Source organism: Pongo abelii, chromosome 10 (assembly GCF_028885655.2).
Source record: "Pongo abelii isolate AG06213 chromosome 10, NHGRI_mPonAbe1-v2.0_pri, whole genome shotgun sequence".
NCBI classification, from domain to species: domain Eukaryota; kingdom Metazoa; phylum Chordata; class Mammalia; order Primates; family Hominidae; genus Pongo; species Pongo abelii.
Genome location: NC_071995.2, coordinates 130,878,465 through 130,894,975, shown reverse-complemented (window position 1 = coordinate 130,894,975; position 16,511 = coordinate 130,878,465). Strand labels below are relative to the sequence as shown.

General features: G+C 59.8%; 1 protein-coding gene across 2 annotated transcripts in view; it reads right to left on the bottom strand.

The window, feature by feature from the left end:
- ULK1 (unc-51 like autophagy activating kinase 1) overlaps positions 1 to 14,510 on the bottom strand; it is a 28,306-nt gene extending 13,796 nt beyond the window's left edge. For both annotated transcript variants that reach the window (XM_024257284.3, XM_063712361.1), the window contains exons 1-7: positions 14,023 to 14,510; positions 13,439 to 13,531; positions 13,314 to 13,355; positions 2,154 to 2,186; positions 1,552 to 1,588; positions 243 to 416; positions 89 to 162 (exon numbers count right to left, since the gene is read on the bottom strand). In XM_024257284.3, the coding sequence (XP_024113052.2) occupies positions 89 to 162; positions 243 to 416; positions 1,552 to 1,588; positions 2,154 to 2,186; positions 13,314 to 13,355; positions 13,439 to 13,531; positions 14,023 to 14,133 (564 nt within the window). In that variant the 5' untranslated portion in view covers positions 14,134 to 14,510. The remainder of the gene's footprint in view (positions 1 to 88; positions 163 to 242; positions 417 to 1,551; positions 1,589 to 2,153; positions 2,187 to 13,313; positions 13,356 to 13,438; positions 13,532 to 14,022) is intronic.
- Between the last annotated feature and the right edge of the window lie 2,001 nt (positions 14,511 to 16,511).

Below are 16,511 nucleotides of genomic sequence, written 5' to 3'. Positions count from 1 at the left end.
CCAACCAGAGCAGAGCCCACCACACCCCAGCCCACCAGCAAGCCCAGCGAGGCGCCCACCCGGCACAGCCCGGCCAAGGTAAACACACCATGTACATGGGGGAGCCGCAGAGCGTGGCCGCCATCATGTTGCTCTGGAGGTACCGCGCGAAGCCGAAGTCAGCTGCGGGAGAGACGCGTCAGGACAGGCGCTGGCCCCGGAGCCCCTCCCCGCCGGGCCCGCCTGCCTGCCCTCGGGCTGACCGATCTTGACGCGGATGCTGTTGGGGTTGGCGCGGCGGCCGGCGGGATTGGACAGCAGGATGTTCTGCGGCTTCAGGTCGCGGTGGATGATGCCCTTGCTGTGCAGAAGCCGCATGGCGCCCGCGATTTGCTGCAGGAAGAGCCTGATGGTGTCCTCGCTCAGCGTGCGCATGGCTGCGGGGAGAGGCGGCTCAGGGCCTGGGGGCCGTGTTTCCTCCCCCAGGGGTGAGTCCCGCGCAGCCAGGCCGGTCCCGCCACACGGATGGAGAGCGCCAGGCAGGGCCGCAGGCCGGGAGGAAACCCCGGGTCAGGAGGGGCACGAGCCACCACGGGCCACCGAGACCAGGGCGCACCTGAAGCTCCTGCGCAGAGCCCGGCGCGCCGGCCCCACCACTCGGCCCCGGGCTGCAGCTGCTCCAGAGACGGGAGGCCGCCGCCGCCCAGCCTCAGTGCCGCCGCGGTTCCGCCCGGGCCCCGCTCCTGCCCCTCTTCCCGGCATCCAGACAGGGGCCAGCCGCGTGCAGCCCGACCCGAACCGCAGCCCCAATCTCCGCTACGCGCGGCCTCAGCGTCTGTCTCCCAGGCTTGGACTGTGGGGTCCTCCCCGCGTGGGGCTAGGTGAGGGGGCCAGAGGGTCCTGCCCATCTACCAACCCCGCAATCCCGGCCCAGCGCTGTGAGGGAGACGCGGGGCTGAGCCAGCGTTTGAGCAGTCCTGCCAGCTCCCGGGTGCTCAGGCCCAAGTCCCCGGAACTGTCCCAGTGCCACCTCCAGGCCCTCAGGACAACCCCAAGAGGCCGCCGGCGCCCCACCCGCCCCTACGCCCACCGGCACTGTGGCCTGGACCCCCACCCAGAGAGCCTGGGAACAGACGGGCGCGGCCGCCCACCTGCTGTCCTTCCCTCTGCCCTGCCCGGCCCTGTGCAGCACATCCTCCTCCCATCCGCCATAGGGCTCAACTTTGGGTGGGCCAAGAGCCGCCTTCCAGCCACACTATGAAGACAACAGCCCCCGCCCCTTGTTTGTGCGGCTCCCGTGGCCTCATTCGACCAGAGGCCTCGGGCTATTCTGGTCACAGCTGTCTCCCCAAGCAAGGGGGAGGCGAGGGGAGGGACTGCATCCTTAACAGCCGGGAGCCGCTCAGCCCCCTGCATCCCCTCAGGTGGCCCAAGGGGACAAGAAAGAGCCAATCTCACAATCAGCCAAGGACCCACTCGAGCCAGGCTGCCTCCCAGGCTGGGCCAGAGTGGCCCTGAGTGCGGGCCCTGTGGGATTGGCTGGCAGCCCATATGGCGCAGCTGTGCACTCACTGTGCAGGTAGTCGGCCAGGTCCCCACCGTTGCAGTACTGCAAAAGACCAGACACGCATCAGGCTGCAGCAGGGACCAGGGCCCACCTCCCAGCCCTGCCCAGCCTCCCCACCCCTCACACTTGGACACTACTCCCTGAGCCCTCGGGCACCTGCCCACCCCAGGGCGGGTGTCCCCACAGTCCCTGCTGGAAGACATCAGTAGTGATACTCAGCAGGCGTGGCAGCTCACGCCTGTAATCCCAGCACTTTGGGAGGCCAAGGTGGGCAGATCGCTTGAAGTCAGGAGTTCAAGACCAGCCTGGCTAACGTGGCGAAACCCCATCTCTACTAAAAGTACAAAAATTAGCCAGGGTTGGTGGCACACACCTGTAATCCCAGCTACTCAGGAGGCTGAGGCAGGAGGATTGCTTGAACCCTGAGGCGGAGGCTGCAGTGAGCTGAGATCGCAGCACTGCACTCCAGCCTGGGCGGCAGTGAGACTCCATCTCAAAAAAAAAGAAAAGGTGCTCATCACCCTCCCCCCGGCCATGTCCCTCCCTCTGGGGCTCCCAGGGCCATGGCCATCAGCCTGCACTTGTCCTGGCACCACAAGGCACTCACCTCCATTACCAGATAGACAGAATTAGCCATTTCCTGCAAGACAGAAAAGAGGCTGTGAGAGGTCCCAGTGCCACCGGGCCCCACTGCAGGGAGTCTGGCTCAGCCCCAGTTCGGCCTGGGCAGGCCCTGCAGCGCCAGGACTTAGCTGGTCAGCCAGCGGCCGGGAGACGAGTACATCTGTGGGCCACGTGCTTTGTAGGTGGGTGTGTTCTGTTTTGTGGCCGTCCAGGTCTCCATCTGATCAAGGCAAAGGCCCCTGGTCCCCCGACACGAGCAACAACTCCTGGCAGAGGACATACCCCCTAGCAGGAAGGGTGAAGGCCAGGTGTGTGGGCAGGTGTGTGTGACCCTCAGGCCACAGAAACTTCTCAGCTCCTCAGCCCAGGATCAAAGACGCCAACAGGGCTCGTCGCAGTGGCTCACACCTGTAATCCCAGCACTGTGGGAGGCCAAGGTGGGTGGATCACAAGGTCAGCAGTTTGAGACCTGCCTGGCCAACATGGTGAAACCCCGTCTCTACTAAAAATACAAAACTTAAACAGGTGCAGTGGCTCACACCTGTAATCCCAACACTTTGGGAGGCCAAGGCAGGTGGATCATGAGGTCAGCAGTTCGAGACCAGCCTGACCAACATGGTGAAACCCCGTCTCCATTAAAATACTAAAATTAGCCAGGCGTAGTGGCGTGTGCCTGTAATCCCAGCTACTCAGGAGGCTAAGGCAGGAAAATCGCTTGAACCCGGGAGGAGAAGGCTGCAGTGAGCCAAGACTGTGCCATTGCACTCCAGCCTGGGTGACAGAGTGAGACTCCATCTCAAAAAAAAAAAAAAGAAGACGCCAACAGATTGCAGGTTGGCGCTGCCAGGTTGACGCAGAGGCCTGCAGGCCTCCAGCTGCCCTACCCCAACCTGGCTGCAGCTCAGGCTGCCACCCCTCGCCCCAATGCCTTCAGTCAGAGGCATCTCAGCTACCCCCTCCACTGCTGGGCCAACAAGACCTGACCAGCAGCTGCTCAGCCCTCAGCTCAGACATAGACCTGACCGGGGGTGCTGCTGGCACCCGCCCTTGCCTGCCCCCATGAAACTCAGAGTGAGCACCGGTGCAGAACAGCACACACCCCAACGGCCAGCGTGCGTACACCCTCACCTGGGACTGGGAGCTTCCCTGTAGCCCACCACTCACTCTCCGCAGCCACAGGGACGAATCCTCATCATCCCTGTTTCACAGACAAGGAGAGTGAGGCCCAGGAAGCCACATCAAACCAGGCAGGCTGGGCTGGAGGAGCGAGGGCCCCACACACCTGACTCAGGGCCTCAGAACAGGAGGAGGAAGCCCTTTCCACACAAAGCCCCCTCCCTCTGCCCTGTACACATCCACACGCTCTAGGTGCTTGCAGGGAAGCGAGTCCACACCTGTTGTAGGGCCGATCCACTTCTACCCCTGAGCGAGCCCAGGCTCTCTCAAAGCAAAGGGGAGCTGTGTCTGGAGGGGGTCTGCAGGAGGAACATCCTCAGCGCGTGTGGGAGCCGGGTCCCATACAGGACCCCTGCTCAGCCCCCAGTCCCAGGAGGCCCCGACCAATCAGAAGGCACCCCTGGTGTGGGGACAGCCACAAAGCCACTGGGTGATGCCTGCTTCATAAATGCGAGAAGCCTGTGCCCCAGAGCTGCCCCCGCAGAGGAGCTGTGGGCTGGACAAGGACGCTGAGTGGGGACAGGCTCGAGAGGGTGCCTTTAGGGAGGCTAAGGCCGATGCTGCTCAGGCAGCAACCCCAGGATCCACAGACACTGCAGGGCCGGCCCAGAGGGAGACCCAGAAACCCAGGCACAGCCTAGAGAAGGTGGGACCTGTCCATAAGGCAGGCCTCAGCCCACCCCACCCACAGCCTGTGCACCCCGAGCCCAGCCTGGCCTCACCTGCCTGCCCAGGAAGAGCACGTGGGGAGCCCAGGGCTCCCAGCAGCTGTGGGGAGGGGGAGAAACAATCCACACAGGGCACAGGATGGGGCAAGGGGGACTGCAGGGACAGCTCCGGGCAGAACCCAGGAAGGAGGGGGAGATGAAGCTAGACCCAGAAATAACTTCAGGACGGCAATGCCCACTCCCTGACCTGGGCCCACCGTTACCCTCCCCACAGCCCCTCCAGTGAGTGCCCATAGGTGCCCACATTTCTCCTCTCCTCTCTGGGGGCCACCTGCCCTGGATCACAGAGCCAGGGGCTCCCTAAGGCCTGACCTGCTCATCAGAGCTCCAAACCCACCAGCAAAGCCAGGACAAGCAGGGATGTGTCAAAGTCAGAGGTATCCTGGGGGAACACCCATGTGTGCAGAGCAGGAGCCCAGCACCCCATCCCCCAGCCACTCACCCAGGACCGGGCTGGGTGGGACAGGAGCTCCCTCTGGGCAGGGGGTGCTAACTGAAGCCCTGTAGCCTCCTCCCACCCCCAAACACTAAGGCAGCCACCTCTCACCCCTAGAAAGGCAAAGGCCTGGCCGGGTAGGGTGGCTCATGCCTGTCATCCCAGCATGTTGGGAGGCCAAGCCAAGAGGCTCGCCTGAGCCCAGGAGTTTGAGACCAGCCTGGGCAACATAACAAAACCCCATCTCTACAAAACAATGCAAAAATGATCCAGGTGTGACAGTGCACGCCTGTAGTCCCAGCCACTCGGGACTGAGGTGGGGGGATGGCTTAGGCCCAGGAGGCCACAGCTACAGTGAGCCGGGAGATCATGCCACTGCACTCCAGGATGGGTGACGGAATGAGACCTGTCTCAGAAAGAAGAAAGGCAGAAGCCCACCAGGGAGACCCCTGTGGCACCACTGACTGGCCCACAGGACCCTGGCAAGGAGGCTCTTCTCCCACCCCATCTGCTGCCCACACTCCAGCCAGGGTCCAGGGTCTCCAGCACCCCTACCCAGGGCACCTGGCCCTGCCATCCCTCCAGCCACACTGGCCTCATGGGTGCTGGAACCCACCTCGCTACTGACACGTCTAGACCCATGGCCTTGCCCCAGAGTCACAGATGTCGCCCCCTAGGTCACCTTCCTAGAGACCCCTCTGCCCTCCCCACTGTGCTGGCCACCTTCCTCTGTCCCCAAAACCTCAGGGGGCACCAGCTCCCAGGAGGGAGTGGGCAGGGGGCTGTTGGACCGAAGCACCTCCAGCCTCTTCCCTGCACTTCAAATGGTCCCTTACAGAAACCAAGGCCTGGCCCATGCTCAGCCTCTCTCCTAAAAGGTTCTCTCCAGCAGGGGACTCAGGGCCAGTGGGGGTGAGGCTGCAGGGTAGGGTGGGGGCATCCACCTCACCACAGGCATTCGGGTCTTCCCAACTCCCCTGGGACAGATGACAGCTTCAGACAGGCCCTCAGGGCTGTGGGCATCCAACTCCCTAAGCTGGGCATCGGGGCACACCAGGACCTTTCCCGTGCCTCCAAGAGCCTCCTGTGAAGTCGAACTACACCAGCCCTGCAGGAGCCCAGGCAGCAGGCCATAACCAGCCCACTTCCCATACGAGCACACAGAGGCCCCAGAGGTTGGGAGGCATGCCCAGGCTGGGAAATGGCAGCACAGCCCAAGCAGGTGGGCTGGAGTCCCGTCCTCACTCTGCCAGTGCCAATGCCAAACCAGTAACCCTCTGTGTCCCCGGAAGGGCCTAGCCTTGCTGTCTCCAACCCTGGCAGAGTCAGGGATGAGGAGTGAGGACAAACAAGCCCAGGACCACCCCCTGCCAGGGCTGGGGGAACTCCTCCAGGGCAGCTGCAGGCCCAGGCCCTGCACCACAACACCCCGCTGACGGGGGCCCCCAGCTGGGCCTGCCCATCCTTCCTACAGGCAATGACTGTCTCTAGGGCTCTTGATGGGGGTCAGGTGACAGCACAGCCTCACCGGCCACAGCTGACCTCCCCTGGGCCCACCCAGAACCCACACAGGGCATTGGGTTCCAGCCCTGCTTTGCAGAACCCACACAGGGCATCGGGCTCCACCTCTGCCTTGCAGAACCCACACAGAGCATCGGGCTCCAGCTCTGCCTTGCAGAACCTACACAGGGCATCGGGTTCCACATCTGCCTTGCAGCTACATTTGGTTTTCAAAAGCTACCCTGGGGAGTGGGGACCAGGCAAGCTCCCAGCATCAAGCCACCCAGTTAAGACACCAGAAAGGGCCACAACTGCCTCCCTGGGCTCCAGGGGAGGAAACCAGCCACCCCAGGCAGAGCAGCTCGCCTCCCAAGACAGGGTCCGGGGGTCCATCCCATGGTGACACACACAGCTGTGGCCACACCGCCTATGCCCTAATCAAACACACCAGGCTCCCTGCACCATCACCCCCACCCCAAGAGGTGGGTCCCACCTTGTCGCCTATTTAAAGGGAGGAAACAGGGAACGGCTGCTGACTATTCCACAGGGCTGTCCCTGAAAAGTCCCAACACGTGCATCTGAGGCTCAGAACACTTCAGAAAGACAGCAATATCAACACCCCACTGTCTCCAGGCAGCATGCCTGAGGGACCTGGGACAGCACTCCCCAGGTAGGCCGGCCCCCACACCCTGCACACACACACCCACGGCCGGCCAGAGCCAGGTGTCCCGGGCAGCCTGGCACGGGTGTCTGGGCACGTAGGAGGCTGCCCCACCCCGGGGGTTCTAAGGTGCTTTACTTAATAGGATCCAGGCTCCCACCCTCTGCCAGCCCTACTCTTGTCTGGTGATCCTGGGCTGGGCCTGGTGAGCAGGCGCTGACCTAGTTCACACCTCCAGAGCTGGCTCCAGAAAGTGGCAAAAGCCACAGCTGTGGCTGGACAGAACCACTCTGCACCCCCAGGCAGGGTTCCTGGACAGCTCCCAAAAGGGAAGGGATGCCGGCTCCACCCTAAGAAGGAAGGGCTACCCTCTGGCCCTGGGGAACCACCTGCAGCCACCCATTGTGTGTGGGCCTCCTGGGGCTGCAGCCTAGGCTGACCTCTGCAGCCTCCCACCTGCTGGGCCTGGGGGTCTGGACAATCCGGGAGTCAGCCGCAGGGGGTTGAGGCAGGTCCCTAGAAGCAGTGAGGCAGGGGTGGGTGGCCCGACCCTTCTGAGGGCACAACCTTGCTTGGAAAAAGCAGGAAACAATCCCAGTGCGAGTGTGGGGGTGGGGGTGGTGTAAGCTGCGGAGACCCTCAGGAAGACGCCAACGCCTCACATTCCTCCCGAGACCCAGCCATTCTAGTTGGCGCACACCCCAGTAAAAACTGTTCCCAGCAGCTCTGTCCTTCAGGCGGCTGAGACCCAACCCCCAGCCATCACGGACAGATACTGATACCAGGTGACAGTCCCACAACGGGGTACCACACAGAAACAAAAACCAACTCCTGTCACCCACGGAGACACAGCACCCCTCAAACCTACGGCTGACATCCCACCTCCAGGCTTAAAGTTAGCATGTGGCAAAGGGAGCGTGTGGGAACCAGGAGCTGGCGCACATGAAGAATGAGAAGGGCGGGGGGGGGCACACAGGAGGACGGACGTGCCCTCGATAGGAGGGAGGAGAGCAGCCCGGGACGCGGGCATGGCCTTGGGCTGGCGCTTGCTACGCCACACAGGGCCTGTTGTGGTGCATTCTCTCATCTGTTTTGCACTTTCCAGTATTTTTATTCCATGATTTTTTTTTTTTTTTTTTTGAGACGAGTCTCGCTGTCGCTCAGGCTGGAGTGCAGTGGCACAAACTCAGTTCACTGCAACCTCTACCTCCCAGGTTCAAGCGATTCTCCTGCCTCAGCCTCACAAGTAGCTGGGACTACAGGCACCCACCACCACGCCCAGCTAATTTTTGTACTTTTAGTAGAGACAGGGTTTTGCCATGTTGGCCAGGCTGGTCTCGAACTCCTGACCTCAGGTGATCCGCCCACCTTGGCCTCCCAAAGTGCCGGGATTACAGGCGTGAGCCACCGTGCCCAGTCTTATCCCATGGTTTTAAAAGTTAAAAAAAAAAAAGATATACACAACTTTGGAGGTAATTCCAGAACTGCCTGGGCCCTGGGGGCACCTGCCCAGGAGCTGGGTACCCACCCCACGGGTTTCTACTCGGCCTGCATCCTGCCCCAACTCACGCTGCAGACAGCCCCCCGGCCAGACCAGGCCAGGCCTGGCAGCCCCCTCCTCACTCTGGTATGGGGAGTCACAGTCTCATGCCGGGCTGGACTGCCTGGACCCATGTTCTCCCAGGCCCCTAAGCAGGGCTGCACACCTCTTGACTCAGGTCTCCACCGCAAGTAACTCACGGACAGTGGCTCTGTCTGCAGGGCCTGAGTGAGTCACACCTGGGTGGCCCAGCAAGACCTTCAGCTGCAAGGAACCTGTCAGATGGCGTGCTGGCCAGGGGGACCACCGTCAGCAAGGCCTGTAGCCATCAGCCCTCCTCCCAGGGCACGCTGGGCAGGATCCCAGCCTGGCTCCACAGCCCTATCCCCTGATTTCTGTGGTGGCCACACTCCTGGGGCCAGTCAAGTCCAGACACTGACACCACACGCTCAATAAGGAGGCCAGGTGCTCCAGCTGCCTCCCAGCGGCTATGGTGGACTCAAAGAGCATGACCCAAGGTACACACTTCCCAGGCACTCACACTTTCACAATTTTGTATGGCTAAAAAAAGAAACCCAATACACAAAACCCAACACAATAAGAACACAAATAACAACCTCAACAGTCAACGAACAATATGGAGGGGAATACCTGTAACCTATCAAAAAGAAGCTACTTTGCTTCATATATAAAAGACACCTACCAATCAAGAATATTGACAGAGCACTTACAAAGTGGCAGGCACAGTTCTAAAGACTTAACATACTCAAGTTGCCATCATAACCACAACAGTTTTTGTGGTTTTTTTTTTGAGAGTTTCACTCTGTCGCCCAGGCTGGAGTGCAGCGGCGCAATCTCAGCTCACTGCAGCCTCCACTTCCTGGGTTCAAGCGATTCTCCTGCCTCAGCCTCATGAGTAGCTGGGACTACAGGCACGGGCCACCACGCCCAGCTAATTTTTGTATATTAATAGAGGCGAGGTTTCACCATGTTGGCCAGGATAGTCTCAATCTCTTTACCTCGTGATCCACCCGCCTCAGCCTCCCAAAGTGCTGGGATTACAGGCGTGAGCCACTGCACCCAGCCAACAGTTTTTAAAAGGTAAAAAAACAGGTGCCAGGAGGCTACCTGCCCAATGTCACACAGGTAAATGTTGGAGCTAGGATCCAGCAAATGGCAGAATGGCTCAGGGGCCATGGTGTTAAGCATGGTACCCTCCAGCCTTGGCACAAACGAGACCAAGAGCTTGCCAGAAATATGTGCCTAACCAGGCATGGTGGTGCGTACCTGTAGTCCCAGCTACTCAGGAGGCGGAAGTGGGAGGATCTCTTGAGCTCGGGTGTTCGAGGCTGCAGTGAGCCATGATTATGCCACTGCACTCCAGCCTGGGCAAGACAGTGAGACCCAGTCTCTTTAAAAAATATATTAAAATAGGCCAGAAGCGGTGGCTCATGCCTGTAATCCTACCACTTTGGGAGGCCGACGCAGGTGGATCACCTGAGGTCAGGAGTTCTAGGCCAGCCTGACCAACACAGAGAAACCTTGTCTCTACTAAAAGTACAAAATTAGCCAGGCGTGCTGGCGTATGCCTGTAATCCCAGCTACCTGGGAGGCTGAGGCAGGAGAATCGCTTGAACCTGGGAGGCAGATGTTGCAGTGAGTCGGGATGGTGCCACTGCACTCCAGCCTGGGCAACGAGGGCGAAACTCCATCTCAGAAAAACATATATATAAAATATAGAAATATATCGTGCAGGCTGGGCATGGTGGCTCATGCCTGTAATTCCAGCACTTTGGGAGGCTGAAGGTGAGGTCCGGCGTTCGAGATCAGCCTGGCCAACATGGTGAAAAACTTGTATTAATTTTTTAATACAAAAATTAGCCAGGCGTGGTGGCAGGTGCCTGTAATCCCAGCTACTCGGGAGGCTGAGACAGGAGAATCGCTTGAACCTGGGAGGCGGAGGTTGCAGTGAGCCAAGATCACGCCACTGCACTCCAGCCTGGGTGACAGAGCGAAGCTCTATCTCAAAAAAAAAAAAAGAAATACACTATACAAAGGACAGGTGGTATTTCTAACATTCCCGTGCTCAGACAGTGAAGCTCATTCATCACCAATGTAAAAGAAAACCGCCCAGGCATGGTGGTTCACTCCTGCAATCCCAGCACTTTGGGAGGCCGAGGTGGGTGGATCATGAGGTCAGTTCGAGACCAGGCTGGCCAACATGGTGAAACCGTGTCTCTACTGAAAATACAAAAATTAGCCTGGCGTGGTGGCAGGCGCCTATAATCCCAGCTACTCGGGAGGCTGAGGCAGGAGGATCGCTTGGACCCGGGAGGCGGAGGTTGCAGTGAGGGGAGATTGTGTCACTGCACTCCAGCCTGGGCGACAAGAGCAAAACTCAGTCTCAAAAAAAAAAAGAAAAGCAAAACCATAAGAGATGTCATTTTCTACTTCTCACATGAGCCACGATGGAAACCTCTGAGAGCCGCCCTCCTGGCAAGGACCTAAGGAGACACATGCTTGGAGACAGGCTGAGAGACCACTGGCATTGCCTCTCCGGAGGTCAATTTGGCAATAGCTACCCAAATTAAAAACCAGCATCCCTCCTACCCAAGGATTCTACTTCTAAGAATCCAGTCACAACCACCCTGATGTACCAGCATTCCAAAATAACCTCATGTCCCACCTACAGGGCCTTGGTGAAATCAGTTATGGAATCTCGGGCAACAGGCACCCCATGGCTGAAAATCACCAGGGCAGACCCAATCAGGCTAGCAGCTAGCACCTCCACGATGGCTCCTCCAACCCCAGAGCACTCCCTCCTCCCTCACACAGCCCTCACAGCCCGTGCTTTCTGCTTCACAAGGAAGAAATAGGGCCGCAAACTAAAGAAGCTGTGTGTGCACATGGCAGCCAGGACTAGGCCCCTCATCAGCGTCAGCCTGGGTCTCGACCACTGTGCTTACAGATGGTGACCTCTAACGGAGAGGGGTAAACTTTTCAAGGGTTTTGTTTTGTTTTGTGCTTTTGAGACAGGGTTACACTCTGCTGCCCAGGCTGGAATGCAGTGGCAACATCACGGCTCACTGCAGCCTCAAACTCCTGGGTTTAATCAATCCTCCCACAACCTTCACAGTAACTGAGACATGCCACTATGCCTGGCTAATTTTTTTTCTTTTTTTTTTTTTTTTAAGAGAGAGCGAGTCTTGCTATGTTGCCCAGGCTGGTCTGTCTTGGCCTCCCACAGTGCTAGTGTCACAGGTGTGATCCACTGTGCCTGGCCGAGGGGTAAACTTTCTGATATGGATTGAGCCAGCACAGAACCTTCCCCAAGCTCTACTCTTTCAGAGACAGGGCCTCGCTCAGTCGCCCAGGCTGGATGGAGTGCAAACTATACTCTTAAGTGACAAAATTCACGGCGCAGAGAGGTGGGTGTGGTGGGGAAGGACACACATGAACACATCGCCTTGTAAGGATGGCTGTCCCCAGTGGCCCAGAAACAACTAAGGCAGGGGCCTGAGAACGGAGGGCAGCGGGACTCGACTGGGGGCAGGACTCTTGCCTCGACAGCACTCCCTCCCGTAATGTTTGAGGATTTTCTTTTAACACCCAAATCGTTCATTATCCATTTTTAGAAGCCAATTATTTTTTCCTGGGTTTGGGTGCCTGCCTCAAATATTGCCTTACCGACACAGGGCAACAATCCCCGCGCCTGTGGGGGCGAGGGCAGGCTAAGCTGCAGCTCTAGCAGAGCCCAGTGCCCGGAGACATGAGCGCCTGCGGCTGGCGGCTCTAAGTGCTTCCTGAGTAGAGAAAGCTGCAGTGTTGCCAACACTGGAGGAAGTGGCAGATGCCCACAACCAGAGGTGTGTAGCTGACTGGAATGGAGCTGGGCCTGGGGATACTGGTCCTGGGTCTGTGGGGGTCGTGCAGACAGTCACAGGGCCTGGCCTGGAGATGCCCAGGACTGGACCTGGGGAGCCCTGGAGAGGAGCAGCAGGCACCGTAGCCCAGGGTGGAGGGGGAGTCTCTCGGAGTCGCTGCCTGGCCAGGGACAGCTGTCCACTCCTTGCTGGCTCCCAGAGCCATGACGCATGTGCAGGCTGTGGTCCAGGCAGGAGGCTTCCAAACATGGGGAGGATGAGGAAAGAGGAGGGAGGGAGGGAGGAAAGCAGGGAGAAAAGGGGTGGGAAGAGGGCGGGAAAAGCAGCAGGAGGGATGGCCCAGCTCCAGGACACAGTGTGCCTGGGTTTCCAGGTACTGGCTGGACCTGGGCCCCCCCCACCCGCACCTTGTGACAAGCCTCGGTCCCCAAGGCCACAGCAAAGCTCTGAGAGGCGAAGGGAGGAGGCCACCAAAACATGGCCTGCCAGCCCTTCCCTCAGCCAGGGGCTGGGCCCTGGGCTCAGTAAACAGGTCGCAGAGCCATTAGTCAGCACTTCGGCGGGGCGGATCTCCCGCCTCAGGTTCCTGGTCCCCAGGACGGCACCCTGGCTCCCACAGCCCCAACCCTGCCTGCCCTGGGCCCCGGGACACGGAGGCAGCACGATAGCCAGCTGGTCCCACCGCCTGCTTCCTGGGGCCAGCCGGGCCTGAGGTCATCTCCTTGGCCAGCCAGCGGCAGCCGCCTGTGCCCCGGCCCGGCCCTGACTGCCGGCGAGCAGGAGTCTCCGGCGGCCCCTCCCCCGCCCCGTCTGACGCAGAGCGAGGCCGGCCAATGCCCGCCGCAGGAGCAATGTCAACAAACACACGGCCTAGACAGGTGGGCCAGGCCAGCAGTGCTGCCTGGGCCAGCCGGGGACGCCGGACTCAGGCAGGGCCCCTAGGACTGACGCCCGGAGGGGAGGGGATGCCTGGTCAGGAGAACTCAGCCCTGCCCTGGGGGCGCCCTGCGGCCCAGACACCCCCTCCCCGGTCTCACAGCTGGGGAAGTCACAGCAAGAGCCAGCCCCATCCGAGGCCTGGACCCAGGGTGGAGTCTCCAGGGGCCCAGTAGACCCCAGCCTGGATAGGCTCAACACCAGTGCTCACCAGGGGATCCAGCACCTGGGGCCACAGTCCCCCAGCCCGGTCCCCAGCAGACAGGAGCCCAGAGGCCTTACCTGGAAGTCGTACAGGGCCACGATGTTTTCATGTTTCAGTTCCTAGGACAGAAACCCAAGTTTCTTATCAGTGTGGGGAGGGGGGCTCGCCCACGCCCACGCCCCCTCCCCCAGCACTAGCTCACCTTCAGGATTTTGATTTCCTTCCCCAGCAGCGTCTGAGACTTGGCGAGGTTCTTCTTGTTAATGCACTTGACGGCGACCTCCAAATCGTGCTTCTGAAAGCCAAACGTGCACCTTCAGGGCCAGGGCTGCCCCTCGCAGGCCTCCCCCAGACCCCAGTCCACACAGGTGGGGCCCTGAGATGATCCCGGTTGGGGATCCCGGGACTGGAAGGCCGAGTGGGGAGCCAGGTTGAGGATCGCGCTGGGGGTCCTGGGGTAGGGATCCAGCCTGGAAAGCCGGCTGTGGGACCGGGTGCGGGGTGTCCCGGGGTGAGGGTTTGGACAGGAAAGTCGGGCTGGGGGTCTCGGAGTGAGGATCTGGGCTGGAAAGCCCGGCAGCGGATTTCGGGGCGGGAGTCTGAACTGGAAAGTCGGGCTGGGGGTCGCGGGGTGGGGAACCTGGGGTGGGGGTCGGCCTGGAAAGTCGAGTGGGGCTCTCGGGAGGCGTGGGGGGGGGGGTCCCGGGACAGGCGGGGAATCTCGGGGCGGGGATGCCGGGGCAGGGGATCCTGGGCGGGGGATCCCGGGCCGGACGGGGACCTCACCTCGCGGTGGCGGCCCTTGAAGACCACCGCGAAGGCGCCGTGGCCGATCAGGTCCTTGCGGGAGAACTCGAACTTGCCCACGGTCTCTGTGCCGCCGCGGCCGGGCTCCATGGCGCGGGCGGGCCGGGGGCGCCGGGCGGGGGGTGGCGGGCCAAGGCACGGGGGACTCAGGCGGAGGCGCGGGCCGGGGCGGGCGGGCCGGGGGCGCGGGGCCGGGGGCGCGGGGCCGGGCGAGGGCGCATCTCCGGGGCCGCGCGCCCCATCGGGCAGGCCGGGCCCGGGTCCCAGCCCCGTGGGCCAGGCGGGGTCCGAGAGTCGTGCTCCCTCCGGCGCCTGTGCCGCGGCACCCTTCCCGGGCTGCTAATCCGAATCTGGATCCGACTCCGACTCCGACTCTGGCTCCAACTAGGGCCCGGGCTCGGCCCCAACGGAGAAACAAAAGAGCCGCGGCGCCCGGGCCTCAGAGCCTGAGACGCCGGCGCAGCCGCACTGCGCGCCGGGCCGGGGGGCGGGGATGAGGGCGGGGCCTGCCGGACAGAACGGCAGAGCCGGGCGTGACGAGCTCACGGGGGAGGCGGGGGGAGAATGGGGCGGGGAATTGGGCGGGGCCTGTCGGGCGGGTGAGCGGCTGGGCCGGGCCATTGCGGGGCCGGGTGGGCTGGGAGTGGGTGGGGCCAACAGCGGACCCGCCCCGGTGAGAGCGGAGAGGCGCGCTGACCCGGGAGCGGGCCACGGGCTCCGTGTTGATTCCTTGCCCCACTCCCTGCCACGTCCCTTCCCCGCCCCGCTTCTTCTCTGCTCCCCTCCCTCCTTTCCCCTCTCTCCGTCCTCCTCCCTCCTTTTCCCCCTCCCATCACCTCTCTCCCTCCCTGCCCCCTCCCTTCCGCCCCCTCCCATGCCTTCCCGCCGCTCCCCTCCCGCCCCCACTGCCTGTTCTCCTCCCTCCTGTCCCCCGTCCCTGTTCCCCTCCCTCCCCTTCCCTGTTCCCCTCCTTCCCGCTCCCTGTTCCCGTTCTACAGGAGAATGGAGACCAGGCGTGGGAAATGTTCCCAAAACGGGGGACTGCGTAGAATAAATTCTTAGAAATAGAATGGCTGAGTTAGAGGTTACGCATTTAAAGTTGCGTTCCATAATGCCAAATTGCAAAAAAAAAACTTATAGACCAAAAAGTTGTCACCCAAACCAACGACATAGCCCATAAATCGGCTGGGGAGGAAAGGTTAGCTAGATGGGCTGTGCATCTGTCCTGTGGAACAGTGCACAGAGGTAAATATACCTGTGCTCAAGGGTGAGCTCTCCAAAGATTATAATTAAGTAAAAGCAAAATATGGAACAGGGCACTGTACTATCTGTCGTTCTAAGAAAGCAGTAGGATTGGGATGTGTGTGTGTGTGTGTGTGTGTGTGTGTGAAATGCCTGTAATGTGTACGTGGTCATTCCTAACTATAATGACAGCTAACTCATCACTTAGGCGAAGCAGTGCACTTTCCAGCTATTAGTGCATCCATTCAATGATTCCACGAGGCACTTGCTGTTTTATCCCTATTTTACAGATTCCAGCTATTAGTGCATCCACTCAATGATTCCACGCGGCACTTGCTGTTTTATCCCTATTTTACAGATTCCAGCTATTAGTGCATCCGTTCAATGATTCCACGAGGCACTTGCTGTTTTATCCCTATTTTACAGATTCCAGCTATTAGTGCATCCACTCAATGATTCCACGCGGCACTTGCTGTTTTATCCCTATTTTACAGATTCCAGCTATTAGTGCATCCACTCAATGATTTATCCACTTGCTGTTTTATCCCTATTTTACAGATTCCAGCTATTAGCGCATCCACTCAATGATTCCACGCGGCACTTGCTGTTTTATCCCTATTTTACAGATTCCAGCTATTAGCGCATCCACTCAATGATTCCACGCGGCACTTGCTGTTTTATCCCTATTTTACAGATTCCAGCTATTAGCGCATCCACTCAATGATTCCACGCGGCACTTGCTGTTTTATCCCTATTTTACAGATTCCAGCTATTAGCGCATCCACTCAATGATTCCACGCGGCACTTGCTGTTTTATCCCTATTTTACAGATTCCAGCTATTAGCGCATCCACTCAATGATTCCACGCGGCACTTGCTGTTTTATCCCTATTTTACAGATTCCAGCTATTAGCGCATCCACTCAATGATTCCACGCGGCACTTGCTGTTTTATCCCTATTTTACAGATTCCAGCTATTAGCGCATCCACTCAATGATTCCACGCGGCACTTGCTGTTTTATCCCTATTTTACAGATTCCAGCTATTAGCGCATCCACTCAATGATTCCACGCGGCACTTGCTGTTTTATCCCTATTTTACAGATTCCAGCTATTAGCGCATCCACTCAATGATTCCACGCGGCACTTGCTGTTTTATCCCTATTTTACAGATTCCAGCTATTAGCGCATCCGTTCAATGATTCCGCGCGGCACTTGCTGTTTTATC